This window comes from Elgaria multicarinata, chromosome 1 (genome assembly GCF_023053635.1).
Source record: "Elgaria multicarinata webbii isolate HBS135686 ecotype San Diego chromosome 1, rElgMul1.1.pri, whole genome shotgun sequence".
NCBI classification, from domain to species: domain Eukaryota; kingdom Metazoa; phylum Chordata; class Lepidosauria; order Squamata; family Anguidae; genus Elgaria; species Elgaria multicarinata.
The window spans coordinates 216,328,735-216,346,857 of record NC_086171.1 but is presented as its reverse complement, the minus strand read 5'-3'; the positions used below and the strand labels follow the sequence as shown (position 1 = coordinate 216,346,857).

Here is an 18,123-nt window from a genome sequence, read left to right as displayed (position 1 = left end):
ATGGTGGGCTCTCCCACTCTGGAGGCATTCAAGAGGCAGCTGGACAGCCATCTCTCAGGGATGCTTTGATGTGGATTCATGCATTGATCAGAGGGTTGGACTTGAAGGCCTTAGCGGCCCCTTCCAACTCTACTATTATATAATTTATGGAATTTGGTAGCACTGGCTGTGAGAATAAACACTTGCTTGGATGGCTTTAAAAGCAAATTAGGCAAAATTCATGAAAAACTGCTAAACTGGATCTCCATGATGTCACTGAATACCAGTTGCCGGGGAACAACAGTAGAGAATCAAAGAACTAGAATGGACCTCAAAAGGTCATCTAGTGAAACCCCCAACTGAAGCAGATAATCCACTAGTACAGCATCCCTGATAGGTGGTCAACCAACTTCTGCTTAAAAGCCTCCAAGGAGAATCCACAACCTTCTGAGGGCAACCTGTTCCAAAATCCTTCCTAATGGGCCATTGCCTTTGTCAACGGATCTAGTTGCCCACTGTGGGCAAAAGGATTTTGGGCTAGTAGGACCTTTGGTTTTATGCTTATCAGAATAAGGTCTTCACTATGCCTCCCCACTGAGAAAATCCATTGTACAAAGTAGATCAGAGAAGACGTCTCGGATATCTTCTCACAACGTCATTGAATACCATGAATCCTCCTTGTGGAAATACTCTGCACCATAAGTTAACAGTACAGTAAAAAGGAAAAGAAAAAGACAGAGACACTGGAATAACTGTTACACAGCACTTGTTTCTCTTTCCTCTTGCAGATGCAGCTTTCAGAAGGTCAAGTGACTACAAAGTCATTTATCATGTAAGTAAACCTTTTGTTGCTGGTTAGACAAAAAAAAAAGTGATAAAGTGCCCAGCCTAAATTCCATTGCCATGAGCCTGAGACCGTAAAGCTGCTTTACCACCTCCAACCTGTCTGATTCTTATCTACTGATGACAGTTTTGGTGTACATTGCATTTATGATTTAACTCAGCACTTCTGGGTTGCTAGTAATACAGAAGAGAAAGCAAAGCAACCATTCCATTAGAGGAAGATTCTGCTGCCAGCAACTTCTATTCACGCACATGACCTCTGTGGAACTTCACACACCTTTTTCCTCAATTCAGAAACACCCTCCCAGGGTTCCCCCCTCCTGCCCTGCCCAAACAACTTCATGTAAGCAGCACACTTCGGCACAACAGTCTACTTATCTCAGGAAACCTCAAATATTCCAACATGACAGCACATTTTGATAGCCATGATAGCACTCTTCAAATACGTCAAAGGTTGTCACACAGAGGAGGGCCAGGATCTCTTCTCGATCCTCCCAGAGTGCAGGACACGGAATAACGGGCTCAAGTTAAAGGAAGCCAGACTCCAGCTGGACATCAGGAAAAACTTCCTGACTGTTCAAGCAGTACGACAATGGAACCAGTGACCTAGGGAGGGTGTGGGCTCTCTCACACTAGAGGCCTTCAAGAGGCAGCTGGACAAACATCTGTCAGGGATGCTGTAGGGTGGATTCCTGCATTGAGCAGGGGGTTGGACTCGATGGCCTTGTAGGCCCCTTCCAACTCTGCTATTTTATGTCGAAAAGCAAGGAGACAATCCAGCTGGTCTCACCTAGTCACAGGTAAAGGAGCTTTCCCCAACCTAGTGCCATGCAAGCTACAACTCAGTGGCCCTGCTAGCTGAGAAGTATGGAAGTTGCTGTCCAACACATCCGGAAGGCACCAGGTTGGGGATGCGTGCCTATGCCTGTGAGGGTGGGGGATTTGAGATGGCGTGCAGCCATCCACCCACAAGAACAGCGATCAGGCTGGTTATTGACAGCAGTAAGCAGGGATGGAAAAGGCATTTCCTGGGAGCGGCGTCGCATTTTTCGGTACCACTTTCTAGGGTGTTTCGAAGTGATGATCATCATCAGCCCCTCAGGCTTGGCTGGAGAGAGCCTGTCTTTGCCAGGCTGACACGTGAGCCCCCAGGGCACAGCCAGGCTTTGCCAAGTGATAGAAGTCATAGAATAGCAGAGTTGGAAGGGGCCTACAAGGCCATCGAGTCCAACCCCCTGCTCAATGCAGGAATCCAACCTGCCTGAATCAAGGGCTGTCCATCTGCCTCTTGAAGGCCTCTAGTGTGGGAGAGCCCACAACCTCCCTAGGTAACTGGTTCCATCGTCGTACTGCTCTAACAGTCAGGAAGTTTATCCTGATGTCCAGCCGGAATCCGGCTTCCTTTAACTTGAGCCTGTTATTCCGTGTCCTGCACTCTGTTATTACTCATAGAATCATAGAATAGCAGAGTTGGAAGGGGTCTCCAAGGCCATCGAGTCCAACCCCCTGCTCAATGCAGGAACAGCCCACCCTAAAGCATCCCTGCCCCTGCCCCCCACCCCGGCTCCACCTCTGACCTGCCCGTTCCCTCAGGAGACCCACCGACTCCCCCTGCCCCGCTTCCTGAGGGCTGACGGGGTGCTCGGCGCTGTACAGAGCAGGGCGGGAGTGGCCCGGCGCCCCCCACCCTCAAGGGGCGGTTGGCGGGGGGGCTCGCCAGACGCCCCCCTCCCGCCAGCGACCGCCCCCCTCCCCCAAGCGCCGCCCCTCAGGAGAAGCGGCGCTGCGTGAGCCCCACCCCACCCCCGAGGAGCCCCGGGCGGGAGGGGTCCCGGCCTCCCCACTCACCAGCACCCCAGAGGCCGCCATCTTGGATCCACGTGTCGGCGCTGACGTTGGCGGAAGTGGCTCGCGGTTGGCCGAGGCGAGTTATCACCATGGAGACGGCAGCAGGCCGCTGCGGGGCCCGCCTGGGGAGGGCATTCCTCCTCCTCCTCCTCCTCCCTTTCCCGGCCACAGCGACTCCGACCTCCCAAGGCAGCGTCACCTCACGCGCCGAGCTTGACCGGCGCCTCGGGAAGGAGCGGGAACAAGAGAGCCCTTCCCGCATCCCCCATCTTAGCTATTGGCACCAGAAGCCCCTTCCGCCATTTTTACTTTGGAGATTGCGCTCAGAGAATGCGGGAAGCGCGGCGCCATCTTTACCACGGGCAATATTGCTGGGGTTTTTGACCTAACTGCCGGCGTCTTTACTAATGGCAACAGCGTGCCTTCATCCAACGAGGGGATTCTATACAAGGAGCCATGACTGCTGAGGGCATTTTGCTCAACGTGATCGGAGAGAAGGCGCCATCTTTGGTAAGGGCAACGGGGCTGGTGCGCTCAGGCCCGTCCTGGCCGCCATCTTCCCCAAGGGATTAACTGGTTGGGGATGATGGGAGTTGTAGTCCAACATACCCGGAGGCGCCAGGTTAGGGAAGGCTGCTATATACACAATTGCCTGGGGGCAAATCCCATTGAATTCAATGGCACTTTCCTCTGAATAGACATTTTTATTATTATTATTATTATTATTATTATTATTATTATTATTATTATTATTATTATTATTTAATAGGGTGACCCTATGAAAAGGAGGACAGGGCTCCTGTATCTTTAACAGTTGCATTGAAAAGGGAATTTCAGCAGGTGTAATTTGGATATATGGAGAACCTGGGGAAATTCCCTCTTCATCACCACAGTTAAAGCTGCAGGAGCCCTGCCCTCTTTTAAATCTGGTCACAGTATAGCTGCAATATAGCTCCTGCACCTTGAATTGTTGTGATGAAGAGGAAATTTCACCAGGTACTGCATGCATACAAATGACACCTGCTGAAATTTCCTTTTCTATGCAACTGTTAAAGATACAGGAGCCCTGTCCTCCTTTTCATATGGTCACCCTATTATTTAATAATTTTTGTAAACCGCCCAGAGAGCCCTGGCTATGGGGGTGGTATATAAGTGTAATAAATAAATAAATAAATAAATTTAAAAAAAATTCTTACCCACTTTGGATCAAGGTGGGGAGTAATAATATATTTATTTCTTACCCACCTGTCCCTCTGGATCGAGGCGGAGAACAACATCAAATCTCTACCTATAAAGTAGAGATTTTGCACAAATCTTCTACATATGGACAACCCTCTGTCAGGGATGCTTTAGGGTGGATCCCTGCATTGAGCAGGGGGTTGGACTGGATGGCCTTAGAGGCCCCTTCCAACTCTGCGATTATATGATTCTATGATAAAGCGGAAAGTATGCGTGTGTCATGTATGTCAGTATGTTGACGATGCTCAGCTCTATTTATTTATTTTATTTATTACAATTTTTATACCGCCCAGTAGCCGAAGCTCTCTGGGCGGTTCATAAAAATTAAAACCATAATAAAATAGGGTGACCTTGATGAAAAGGAGGACAGGGCTCCTGTATCTTTAACAGTTGCATAGAAACGGGAATTTCAAGCAGATATCATCAAGCAGATGTCAGCTATACTATGCACCCTCTTCATCACCACAGCTAAAGCTGCAGGAGCTAAACTAGAGTGACCAGATTTAAAAGAGGGCAGGGCTCCTGCAGCTTTAACTGTGCTGATGAAGAGGGAATTTCACCAGGTTCCCCATATATACAAATGACACCTGCTTAAAATTCCCTTTTCTATGCAACTGTTAAAGATACAGGAGCCCTTTCCTTTTCATATGGTCACCCTAAATAAAACAACCAACAGTCTAAAAATACAAAATACAGTATAACAAGCGATAAAACCACGCAGCAGAAATTGATATAAGATTAAAATACGGAATTAGAACAGTAAAATTTAAATTTAAGTTAAATTTAAGTGTTGAAATACTGAGAGAATAAAAAGGTCTTCAGCTGGCGACGAAAGGAGTACAGTGTAGGCGCCAGGCGGACCTCTCTGGGGAGCTCATTCTCTCTTGTCACCAGAGTCAGGTGAGGCTGTGCTGGAGCTGAATGGGGGGCCTGAACCCAGGAACAGGCTGGATGGGGCCCCAATGATCAAACTGAATCTCAATAAGCTGGAGTCACTGTGGGTAGCTGGTTCTCCGGCAGGACTGGTCTTAGAAATGGCTGAGCTGGGCTGTTGTGTTTTGTTTTTGTTTTATTTTCATAAAGCTGATGATAAAAAAAAAGATCAAATATACAACCCTGCCTATGTCTTAAGATCTTTGGTAGAGGCCCATCTCTGAAGAGTCTTATTATAAGACTGGATGGCGGGTGTTCGACCTGTTCTGGATGGGGTTGCACTCTCCCTGAAGGAGCAGGTCCGTAGCTTGGGGGTTCTCCTACAACCATCTCTGTCCCTTGAGGCTCAGGTGGCCTCGATGGCACGGGGGGGGGCTTTCTACCAGTTTTGGTTGGTGGCCCAGCTACGCCCCTATCTGGACAGGGATAACCTAGCTTCAGTCGTCCATGCCCTGGTAACCTCCAAATTAGATTACTGCAAAGCGTTCTACGTGGGGCTGCCTTTGAAGACGGTTCAGAAGCTGCAGCTTGTGCAAAATGCAGCGGCCAGATTGATAACTGGAACCAGAAGACATCAGGAAAAACTTCCTGACTGTTAGAGCAGTACGACAATGGAATCAGTTACCTAGGGAGGTTGTGGGCTCTCCCACACTAGAGGCATTCAAGAGGCAGCTAGACAGCCATCTGTCAGGGATGCTTTAGGGTGGATTCCTGCATTGAGCAGGGGGTTGGACTCGATGGCCTTGTAGGCCCCTTCCAACTCTGCTATTTTATGATTCTATGATTCTAAGACCAAGTCTGGCCCACTTGCATTGGCTGCCTGTATGCTTCCAAGCCCAATTCAAGGTGCTGGTTTTAACCTATAAAGCCTTACATGGCTTGGGGCCACAATACCTGACGGAACACCTCTCCTGACATGAACCTACCTGTACACTACGCTCAACATCTAAGGTCCTCTCCGTGTACCTGCCCCGAGGGAAGCTCGGAGAATGGCAACAAAGGAGAGGGACTTTTCAGTGGTGGCCCCTCAATTATGGCGCCAATATTGCTATCTTTTTGGCGCCAGGTCAAGACTTTTCTCCCGGGCATTTAACAGCATTTAATAGCTTACGCTGAGTTTTTTTAACTGACTCCAAAATAGTTGTTTTAAACGGATATTGTCTGTTTTTGTTTGAATTTTATGCTTTTTATGGCTTTAAACAATGTTCACTGTTTTTAACTTTTGTAAACTGACCAGAAAGCTTCTGTTATGGGGCAGTATATAAATGTAAATCATCATTATCATCATCATCATCATCATCATCATCATCTTATTCTGGCAATGCTAAACCCATGATTTAGGGTGACGTCCCAAAACAGCAGGTGAGTCTTGTTCTGGGCACACACAGGACTGTATTGCGATTAGAAAGTTCCTGCCAAATTCTTTTAATCTGCCATTGTGAAGCACAAGGCTGTTTCCAAATTCATATTTCAAAAACAATCGCTGCCCACGGACAGAAAACACTTCAAATGAAATTAGACTTCTTAAAACTTTTTATCGCTATAAAACACACAAAACTGTTTACATCAAAACATTTCAAAACACTCAAAGTAAATATCCTCAAACATCATAATTGATTTCTTATTATCCATCCTGGTTTTTTTCAGAGCTGTACATTTAGACACGGTAAAAAAGAAAAGGCTGCATGTAAGGGTTTTTATGTTAATCAGTGGAAAAATTTCCTCAGCTTTCACCAACATTAAACATGTAAATCTCCAAGACTTGGAAGTGCTGCATTTCACCAGCTTTGAGATCAGCTTGTGGACAATATAACCGATCAGGTCTACTAACTGATATAATGGTTAAAAAGTGCATGGTTCTCCTCTTCCCCTCTACACTTGCTAAAAATATCAAATTTTGGCCTAGATATACATTTTGAAAAGAGCAACATGGGTGGATTGTAGTGTCTTTCCTGAAATAGTCCTTGGCTTAACATGAGTATACTGTATATCAGGGGTCTGGAAACAAAGCCCTATGAAGAGAGACTGAAACAATTGGGCCTGTTTAGCCTGGAGAAGAGAAGATGGAGGGGAGACATGATAGCACTCTTCAAATACTTGAAAGGTTGTCACACAGAGGAGGGCCAGGATCTCTTCCCGATCCTCCCAGAGTGCAGGACACAGAATAACGGGCTCAAGTTAAAGGAAGCCAGATTCCAGCTGGACATCAGGAAAAACTTCTTGACTGTTAGAGCAGTACGACAATGGAATCAGTTGCCTGGTGAGGTTGTGGGCTCTCCCACACTAGAGGCCTTCAAGAGGCAGCTGGACAACCATCTGTCAGGGATGCTTTAGAGTGGATTCCTGCATTGAGCAGGGGGTTGGACTCGACGGAATAGCGCTGCTGCTTGTGAGCAGAGATTCAAAGGTATGTCCAGAGTAGAGGAGATGGGGTTTGGCCCATGCTTTTCCATAGCTTCCAAAGTCCTTACACATGTGCACACACAAATCAATTCATCAGTCACATACGTGGCCTGTTTGAACATCATGGCAGCCCGCCATGGGTTAATTTACCCACAGAGCTGTTGCATCATGCCGGACACCTGTGGGTGCCATGTCTGCACAGCAGCCACAGGCTTGCCGTGGCTTGTCGTGTCGTGTGAAACCAGACAGCAGGGACTGGTTGAGAGTTAGACAAACCATGGCAAGTCGGGTGCCTGCGGGCGCTGTGCATTCAGCACAACGCAGCAGCCCCCACAGCTGAATTAAACCACAGTGAGCTTTTGTGTTGTGCAAACTAGGGGCCTTGCTAGACCTACCTGATAATCCGGTGGGGATTAGGGCCGCCGCCGCGCTACAGCTAGTGTGGGCCATCGCCCTTTTCCAAACGTAACACGCGACGGGGTAAGGGAAAGCCCCGTTGTGTCCGCCATTTTTTTAAACTTAAAGGGCCATGTGCGCAGGAGCGCACCAACGGAAAAGGTAAGGCTGTTTTTTTTAAAAAATAAAGGGTTCACCGCTCCCCCTGCCCCTGATTTCCCCCCACGATGTCTGATGCCCCCCCGTCCGCTCGCTCACCTGTCTCCCCCCGCTTACCATGCCCGCCCCCTGCCCGCTCGTCGTGTCCGATGCCCCCTCCACGCCCCCTCCGTCCGTGATCCCCCCCCCGGCCCGATGGGCACAGCGCTCCTATGGAATGCTGTGCCCAGTGCGCGGCTTCTCCCGGCTACTCGCGAGTAAGCGAGCAGCCAGGAAAAGCCACGGACCCTGCTAGACCTTCCACAGCCCTGGCCTCAGCCCGGGGTTGCGGAAAAGTCGGGCCATAAGCGCATCCGGTTATCCCGGGTCAAGGGAGGACTTAGCCCGGCCTGACCCCGGGATCCCCTGTGCGTCATCTGGATGCACAGCAGGGAAACCGGGCCTCACACCGGGCTAACTCCTCGTCTAGCAATGGCCTAGGTCACTGCCAACTGGCCGTGGCTTTTTAATGCTCTTTTTATTGCCATCATGGCATACACACACACACACACACACACACACACACACAAAATAGCTGCAACCATATTTAAACTCTTACTCCGGTTTATAATTGCATTGCACTTCTAACCATTTCGAGCTAACCCTGGCGTTCCAAGTAAAAGCCAAGAACTGTTTGATCTCTTGATTATTGCTGGCAAACAGCTATTTTTGTGTAATTGTCAATTCATTGTCTCCTAACGATTACTAACTTAGGGCATTGTAATTAATATAAGCCTTTCTGTTGCAATTAGTCTTACCACCTAAGGAACAGTTCCTTATTTTGTCTTAAATGTTAGTTTTACTAAATAAGGAACTGTCACTGGCCTTAAGAAACAGACAGCAAGCCTAGTTATAATACTACCAATTAATGGTTAAAAGAACAAAGTATTAAAGTCCACAAAAGCTTATGCCATAATACATTCATTAGTCTTTAAGGCACTACAGGACTCTGTTGTTTTTGCTGCAACAGACGAAGATGACTATGCAGCTATCAGGAAATAATTAGTGGTAATGTACTTAAAAGCATTATTTGACTAGTCGATTGTGCCCACAAAGATTGGCAAACTTTCTCTCTTGCGCACACAGAGACACACACACACTTCTAGAACAAACCCCAGTGGCTTTCAATAACCCATGAAACCTTGAGACAAGAACCATGTGCCGTACTTCCTTTGAAATGGTATCTGCTTACTGCAGCTCGATGAGGATATTGTAGCTCAGAACACAAGACACACAGAGGAGGGCCGGGATCTCTTCTCGATCCTCCCAGAGTGCAGGACACGGAATAATGGGCTCAAGTTAAAGGAAGCCAGATTCCAGCTGGACATCAGGAAAAACTTCCTGACTGTTAGAGCAGTACGGCAATGGAACCAGTTACCAAGGGAGGTTGTGGGCTCTCCCACCCTGGAGGCCTTCAAGAGGCAGCTGGACAACCCTCTGTCAGGGATTCTTTAGGGTGGATTCCTGCATTGAGCAGGGGGTTGGACTCGATGGCCTTGTAGGCCCCTTCCAACTCTGCTATTCTATGATTCTATGACTTGCTTGTGTTGGATCAGACCAAGGGTCAATCTAGTCCAGCAAAATGCCTACCCCCAGGACGGTCGTGTCAAAATGTTCACTCTCTGTCGCACCAACTGTCCGTGACCTTCTTCCTCTGCTGTCTAGTCACCCATCTGTTTTAAGGCTGCTGCTGGTATTGACTTTCTGTGGCAGTGAAAAAATCGTCCAGCACACTCTGGTTGTACTCAAACGTGGGGCGCTCCTCTGGCTTCTTCTCCCAGCACCGTACCATAATTTCATAGAGCTCCTCTGGGCAACCTTCTGGGCGCGGCATCCGGTAACCGCGCTCGAGGCCACGTATCACTTCCTGGTGCGACATCCCTGAGTTTTAGAAAAGGAGAAAGAGAGACTTGTAGAATTTGATAAAATAACATCAGAGTAGCCTGCTCGTCAAATACGATTCCCATCAGAAAGCAGAAAAGGCTGATCTCGGAGAAGGACTTCTGCATAGATTGTCACCCATCTTCCGTGAAGCTGTCTCAAATACAGCAGATCCACTGGTTCGTCTAACCTGGCATCACCTGTACCCAGGGGCGAGGAGAGGAGGAGGCCTATCGATAACAATGACAGCTAAACAAAACCTCCACATACAGTGAACGTTTACCACTGCAGCCTCCCCAACCTGGTGCCTTTCAGATGTGCTGGACTTCAACTCACATAATGGGAGTTGTAGTCCAAAACTTCTGGAGGGCACCAGATTGGTGAAGGGTGCACCACTGAGTACCAGATTTTGGGGAGGAACAACGAGGCGGGGTAGCCATTGCCTTTATGGGTTGCCTCTGCACTTCCTGGAAGGATGTGGCTGACCACTAGTTGAAAGCGAATGGTGAACTGGAAGGACCATTGGTCTGATAGATCAAGGCATTTTTTTTTTTTACAGTTAATGACTTTAGTGAGAAGCCATACAAGTTAATTGGCTAAAAGGTGGGTGGCATCCCTTAATCTCAGTACAATGAATCTGCAAAGAAGGCAAGAATGGTGTATGATGGCAATTTAGACCCAGGCCATAGCTAGACCTAAGGTTTATCCCTGGATCGTCCAGGGGTCAAACCTGTTCATCTAGGTGACACACAGGGGATCCAGTGCTCAGGCAGGGGCGAACCCTGGATGACCCCAGGATAAACCTTCGGTCTAGCTGTGGCCACAGGGGATCCAGTGCTCAGGCAGGGGTGAACCCCGGATGATCCCAGGATAAACCTTCGGTCTAGCTGTGGCCCCAATGGCCATCAACTCTATATAAATGGCTTCAGCAGGAAGACTGAATTTTAAGGGGCTATCACATCTCCTTTCCACAAACTATCCCCACTCTTCTCAGCCCTTCACTGAGAAATGCGAAAAGCAGAGAGGCCACAGGGAAACCTTTCCCACCACACACCTGGATATGGAGTCCGCCCATAGGTAATTATCTCCATCAGGAGAATCCCGAAGGACCAGACATCAGATTTTATCGTGAAGGAGCCATAGTTGATGGCTTCGGGCGCGGTCCATTTGATGGGGAACTTGGCACCTGTCCAGAGAGGCCAAAACAAAAAGTTAAGACTCAGCAAGAAGGTAATGACCGAATACAGCAGCCCCCAAATGAAAACACCAGATGGAAAATAGAATATAGGCAGACCAGCTTTTAGGCTGCCAACTAATTGCTTCCTGGAATGCATTGATGGTATAAACAGGGCTGCATTATTGCTCTTCTACTGGGTAGAACTCCGTCTTCTGAATGGATGATGACAAAGGAGAGGCTGAACAGGATTATCAGTGGTCAGGGGAAGAAGCTTCCGTGCCTATATAGGTTGTGAGCCCTCCCCATGACTAGCTGAAGCAAAATAAATATTCTGCCAAATCAGAAACACCCACAATTGTGCTTAAGTCACATATCTGAAACATCCCCTGGAAATGAGCGCCTCATAATTCTTTGCCCTGGGTGTCCTGTTTGGGCCTTGCTAGACCTACCAGATAATCCGGTGGGGAGTCGGGGTGAGGCCGCGCTGCAGCTAGCGCAGGCCGTCGCCCCTAGCTAGACGTAACACGCGACGGGGTAAGGGAAAGCCCCGTCGCGTCGGCCATTTTTTTTTAATTAAAGGGGCCATGTGCGCAGGAGCGCACCAACGGAAAGGTAAGGTTTTTTTTTTTTAAAAAAATAAAGGTTCCTCGCTCCCCCTGCCCTCGATTCCCCCCCCCACAATGTCTGATGCCCCCCCTGCCCGCTCGCTCGCCCGTCCTCCCCCCCGCTCGCCATGTTCACCTTGCCCTGGCCCCATTCTTCTCCCCCCCGTCCGCCATGTCTGATGCCCCCCCTGCCCACTCGCCATGCCCACCCAATCACCCGCCCACCATGTCCGATGCCCCCTCCGCATTCCCCACCCTGTCCGTGATCTCCCCCCCCTGGCTCCGCTCTCCCCCCCCCCCATCTCTCCTGACAGGTCCGCTCTTCCCCCCCCCCCCCCACCGGCCCATTGCTGTGCCCAGTGCACGGCTTCTCCCGGCTACTCGCGAGTAAGCGACAGACGGGAAAAGCCACGGAAGTAGCTAGACCTTGCTACAAGCGGATCCGGTTATCCCGGGTCAAGGAAGGATTTAGCCCAGCCTGACCCCGGGATCCCCTGTGTGTCATCTGCACGCACAGCAGGGAGCCCGGGCCTCACACCGGGCTAAATCCTCGTCTAGCAACGGCCTTTGTCAAGTGTGGCTATTAAATGCCTGAAGTCTTAGTGCGCTCTGCACACAAGATAGAGGATGAAAACCAGAGGGCTGCTTTGGCAAAGAGCCTATAAAGCCTTTCTTCCTACCTTCCCGGGCTGTGTATTCATTATCGTCAATCACTCTGGCCAAGCCGAAATCAGCGATCTTGCACACCAGCATTGCCGACACTAAGATGTTGGCAGCTCTCAGGTCCCGATGGATGTAGTTCCTCTGCTCAATGAAAGCCATCCCTTCTGCTATCTGCAGCAACAAGGTTAAAAAGATAACTGTTACAAAGACATAGTGATGGACCATCAAAAGCCGTGCTTGGAAAGGGCTGGGACCATAGACCAAGAGTCACTGTTGCCCCCTGGGCACACCCTTAAATTACGGTCCAGGGCCAGCTCCATACTCACCTGCAACCTCAGGGTATAGTATCCACTTGAGCCCCAACATTGATTTATTATTACATATTTATACTGCCCAACAGCAAAGGCTCCATGGGCAGTTTGCCATTAAAAGAGTTAAAACCACAATATATGAAGTCAGAATTTAATCCTAGGGCATGTCTAGATGAAGTGATGATGATGATATTATTATTATTATTATTATTATTATTATTATTATTATTATTATTATTATTATTATTATTATTTATTGCATTTTTATACCGTCCAACAGCCAAAGCTCCCTGGGCGGTTTACAAAAACTAAAACCGTTCAAAGTATAAAAACATGATATAAAATACACATTAAAAATTGATTAAAAACATACCATACATGATTAAAACATTTTTAAAACATTATATAGCACCATGTACATTGATGGCGCTATATAAATAAATAAATAAATAAATAAATAAATAAATAATAATAATAATTCTAAAATTTCACTGGACAGGCCGGCCGGAATAGATCAGTCTTTATTGCGTTTTTAAATTCTAAAAGACCGTCAAGTTGACGAATTTCCTCCGGCAGGCCATTCCATAGTCTGGGAGCAGCAGAATCATAGAATAGCAGAATTGGAAGGGGCCTACAAGGCCATTGAGTCCAACCCCCTGCTCAATGCAGGAATCCACCCTAAAGCATCCCTGACAGATGGTTGCCCAGCTGCCTCTTGAAGGCCCCTAGTATGGGAGAGCCCACAACCTCCCTAGGTAACTGATTCCATTGTCGTACTGCTCTAACAGTCAGGAAGTTTTTCCTGATGTCCAGCCGGAATCTGGCTTCCTTTAACTTGAGCCCGTTATTCCGTGTCCTGCACTCTGGGAGGATGGAGAAGAGATCCTGGCCCTCCTCTGTGTGACAACCTTTTAAGTATTTGAAGAGTGCTCTCATGTCTCCCCTCCATCTTCTCTTCTCCAGGCTAAACATGCCCAGTTCTTTCAGTCTCTCCTCACAGGGCTTTGTTTCCAGACCCCTGATCATCTTTTCCAGAAGAGAAGGTCCTTTGGGTAACAGTTGTTAATCTAGTTTTCGCTGGCTGAAGTAAACCCTTCCCAGAGGACCTGAGTGTGCGGGGCGGATTGTACAGGAGAAGGCGGTCCCGCAGGTAGCCTGGACCCAAACCACGTAGGGCTTTAAATGATCCCTCCCTTGCCTCGGGATAGCCGGGACGGCATTAATCCCGGCTTCTCCCGTGGTCTCGGGATCGTCCTGAGACCATGGGACATGTAGGCAGACATCCAAGTAACTGTGAGGAGCCGGGAAGCAGCCAGAGGGCACGGAGCTCTTCACGCGCTCATGCGCTCCAGCTCCTGTGGTGTTTTTTTTTTTAAAAAAAAATGGCAGGCGCGATGTCCTCCATCCTCCCAGGATGTTGTGTGCTGCGTGTAGACTTTGGGAGAGGATCTCGCGAGCATCATATCATGAGACCATCCCCCTCTGCCCCCCTGGTCTAGCCATGCCCCTAGTATTATGGGAGACGGAGAAAAATGATCAAATGAATATCCTGATATTCTTGACCGCTGTCCGGGCTGATAGGACTTGGAGTCCAATAACACTAGAGCAGGGGTTCTTAACCTGGGGTTAACTTCAGGAGGTCTGTGAAAGTCAAATAAATTTATTCATACTTTGTGTATGTATGAGGCAATCAATTTTCAATAAAATAAGATATATTCATTGCATGCAAAGTTGTGTTTATGTGCTTATGTGCACTTTTCTAGGGAGGGGGTCCATAGCTTCCACCAGATTTTCAAAGGGGTCCGTGACTCAAAAAAGGTTAAGAACCACTGCACTAGAGGCCTTCAAGAGGCAGCTGGACATCCACCTGTCGGGGATGTTTAAGGTGGATTCCTGGATTGAGCAGGGGGTTGGACTCGATGGCCTTAGAGAGGCCCCTACCAACTCTATGATTCTAGGATTCTATGAATATCTATAGGGCGAGTGGTTGGTGAGGCAGGAATTGAACTGGGTGAGGCAGGAATTGAACTGGGAACTTCTGCTTCAGGGCTGACCCTCTCTGATTCTCTGACAACGGGTCTCTGAGGCTCTGCCAAAGAGAGCTGTGAAGACCTGAAGTCGAAGGGGTTAACTGTCAGCTCAACCAAGCCAAACTGAGATGGATCACAGTGGACACACCTGCTCTTTTGAATTGCTGGTTTTGGCAGTGGGAGAATTATCACAGACAGACTTTAGAAACTAAGAGCTGTTTGTTTTACAACACAGCAGAGAGAACACTTCCTCCTCTGAGGAGAAGGTCCAGAGGACGGAAATGCCCCTGGGCCCTTTCCAGGTTTAACGGTTCCTTTGGAATAAATAAAGAAGAAGACACACACACATACTCATGTCCTCTCCCCCCACTGTGGCAGGCAGATTTGCGTATGCAAATTAGCCCTCACTTCTCTACACTCATTTGGTTGGGAACAATGAGACTCTTCACAAAACCCACTTTCCCCCATGAAACTAGAGGCCCACGTCTTAGGAATTCCTCTTGATCATTGCAGGGTCTAAGACAGTGTTCCCCGACCTGGTTCCCTCCAGATGCAAGTACATCAAAAGAGCTATGCTGGATCAGACCAAGGGTCCATTTGTTCACACAGTGACCACCAGTTGTTGACCAGGGACTCACAAGCCGGACACGGCTGCAGCAAAAACACCCTCCCACCCATGTTCCCCAGCAACTGGGGCACAAAGGCTTACTGCCTCAGATCCTGGATGTGTTGCCAGCCAGGATGGCCATTGGTTTTTAAACTGATGGGTTGTCATGACCTGTGAACCAAGCCAATATGAGGCAGCTTCCTATGTTTCTAACAAGATCTCTGGTTGCTTCTGTGCACAAACAAGATGGCACAGTGCATTCAGGAGGCTTGCACGGCTCCCTCCATCCTGAATGCACATTCCACTGGAACAATGAGAAGGCCCTAAATCTCATTGTAAAGGCCGTGGACACCACCATCATACCCAAGTGAAAAGATTTTAACTTGGGTCCAGAAGGATTACCGTGACAGCAACATTCTGATGTGATGCTTGGAGGTGTACCTCCCCCAGGAGGGTATGCTAAACTCAGGGCACCAGCACAGAGAAGGCCCTGCCTTATTGTGGATGCGTAATGCAGGTCTCTTATAGACAGAACATCCGCCGACGACCTTTAATGCACGGGCAGAATGGTACTGGAGGAGGTGCTCTTTCAAGTGGTTGTATCTCTCACAACAGAAATGTCACTCTGTATATGCTCAGAGGAACTCGTGTGTTGCTTTGCAACATATTCCAGGGCTGAAATCTGGCATGCAACCAGGAAGCCTGGTCCCCAATTAAGCTGCCAACAGCAGTCTCCCTATACCGTGTGTGTGTGTGTGTGTCCTGCTGCACGCTCACCTGGGCAGAGAAGTCTATCAATCTGGGGAGCTGCTGTTTGTGACCTTCATCGCTTTTCAGGAAATCCAACAAGCTGCCTGTGGAGAGGAAAGAAACTCTTCAGGGAAGCAGCAGCCACCAGTGTCCTTTCCTGGGTCGCCCAGGGCTTTCCACAGAGAGGGATTAAAACACAGGCTTAGTTCACATGCAGAAGGCTGCAGGTTTGATCCCTGGCATGCAGCTCCAGTTAAAAAAGAAGTAATAGATAGGAAATGCTCTCTCTCTCTCTCTCTCCTTGAGACCCTGCACAGTTGTTGCTGGTCAGATGAACATGTAATATGATCTTCTTTATACAGGCTGGGTTCACACAACACACTAACGCACACTCAGTGGATGAGTGTGGATTGTTTTGAACCATGGCTTGTTTGTTGAACCATGGGTTAGTGTGTTGTCTGAACCCAGGATATTTTCCACAGGTTGGCTTGTTAACCACTCTGAACAGCCCAGTAACAAACCATGGGTTCTCGTGGCTTGTTTGAATAAAATAAGCAACGCTACATGGTTAACAAGCCACCCTGCAGAAAATGTCCTGGGTTCGGACAATATGATAAAGCGAACAGATCTCTATTTTGCAATCTAAGTTGTGACTGTGCCCCCCCCATCTGGATTGGGACACAGCAGGGTGGGGTGGGGAAGGGTTAAAGTCTCTCCTTGAGTCCCATTTTTCTTGGCCGAAAAATGGCCCTTATTCCCCGGCAAACTGCGCACAAGATCACAGCCTTAGGAATAAATGCACTTCCGCCCCATGATGGATTTTGTTCCTTGCATCTCTTCTCCGCTTCCTGTACTGCCTCTTGCCTCCTCAGGCCTCCTCTCAGCCCATGGTTAATCTCTTCCTCGCAGGCGTTTGCCACTTCCTACGCACTTCCGAATGTGAGGTTAGTGAGGGGCTCAGAGCCTCCCAGAATATGGGTGCAAACTCTCCCTATCCCCTATGCATTCAACTCCTTGGTCACAGAATGCAGCCAGTTAGATGTGGCTGTGCGGTGACGTTTGAAGCCAACTCAGAGCAAGCACAATGCTCCCTGCCCTCGCTCCGCTACCTTGCCACAGCGCACTTCTGTCCCTAGGACTGCAAAGAGTGAAGGAGTGGAAAAGGTGTTGTGTGTGCATGCATTTGCTTTTAGCAAAAGCTTTCACACACACCCCCCAAAGCCCCCTTTTGAGCTGAAAAATATATACGCTGTAGCGCTGGAGGCTTCACACCTTGGATAGACCTTTCAGTGTTGTTATTATTTATTATTATTTATTTATTTATATAGCACCATCAGTGTACATGGTGCTGTACAGCGTAAAACAATAAAATAGCAAACCCCTGCCGCATAGGCTTACATTCTAATAGAATCATAATAAAACAATAAGAAGGGGAAGAGAATGCACCAAACAGGCACAGGGTGGAGTAAAACTAAAAGTATAAAAGTAAGATCAAAATCAAGTTTTAAAAGCTTTAGAAAAAAGAAAAGTTTTTAGCTGAGCTTTAAAAGCTGCGATTGAACTTGTAGTTCGCAAATGTTCTGGAAGAGCGTTCCAGGCGTAAGGGGCAGCGGAAGAGAATGGACGAAGCCGAGCAAGGGAAGTAGAGATCCTTGGGCAGGTGAGAAACATGGCATCAGAGGAGCGAAGAGCACGAGCGGGGCAATAGTGTGAGAGGAGCGAGGAAAGATAGGAAGGAGCTAGACTGTGAAAAGCTTTGTAGGTCAACAGGAGAAGTTTATATTGGATTCTGAGGTGAATTGGAAGCCAATGAAGAGATTTCAGAAGTGGAGTAACATGGTCAGAGCGGCGAGCCAAGAAGATGATCTTAGCAGCAGAGTGGTGAACAGAAACCAACGAACTGATGTGAGAAGAAGGAAGGCCAGTGAGAAGAAGGTTGCGGTAGTAGTTCTGACTGAAACCTGGAGAGGATTCATAGCCCCACTGGCATCGGAGCCACCAGCCTCCACTGGCAGCTCACCCAGCTCTGTCCTTGTTCTTACCTTTCTCCATGAATTCCGTGATGATGTAAATGGGCTCTTCCTTGGTGACCACAGCGTTGAGTTTGACCAGCTTGTCGTGCTGCAGGGTCTTCATGATGTTGGCCTCCTCCAGGAAAGCTTCCACGGACATGCTCCCCGGCTTCATGGTTTTCACAGCCACTTTTGTGTGCATGTTGTAGGTAGCTGGAGGAGTGAGACAGGGATATTTGAGAGGCCCA

At 48.3% G+C, this 18,123-nt stretch overlaps 2 protein-coding genes across 3 annotated transcripts in view; both read right to left on the bottom strand.

Moving 5' to 3' along the window:
- The window catches only part of TM9SF4 (transmembrane 9 superfamily member 4), a 37,071-nt gene extending 34,240 nt beyond the window's left edge, over positions 1–2,831 (bottom strand). Inside the window, exon 1 of the mRNA XM_063147455.1 lies at positions 2,671–2,831. Within this exon, the coding sequence (XP_063003525.1) occupies positions 2,671–2,691 (21 nt within the window). The 5' untranslated portion in view covers positions 2,692–2,831. The remainder of the gene's footprint in view (positions 1–2,670) is intronic.
- Positions 2,832–9,291: 6,460 nt separating this feature from the next.
- HCK (HCK proto-oncogene, Src family tyrosine kinase) overlaps positions 9,292–18,123 on the bottom strand; it is a 47,884-nt gene continuing 39,052 nt past the window's right edge. For both annotated transcript variants that reach the window (XM_063147458.1, XM_063147457.1), the window contains exons 9-13: positions 17,906–18,088; positions 15,891–15,967; positions 12,183–12,336; positions 10,775–10,906; positions 9,292–9,720 (exon numbers count right to left, since the gene is read on the bottom strand). In XM_063147458.1, the coding sequence (XP_063003528.1) occupies positions 9,518–9,720; positions 10,775–10,906; positions 12,183–12,336; positions 15,891–15,967; positions 17,906–18,088 (749 nt within the window). In that variant the 3' untranslated portion in view covers positions 9,292–9,517. The remainder of the gene's footprint in view (positions 9,721–10,774; positions 10,907–12,182; positions 12,337–15,890; positions 15,968–17,905; positions 18,089–18,123) is intronic.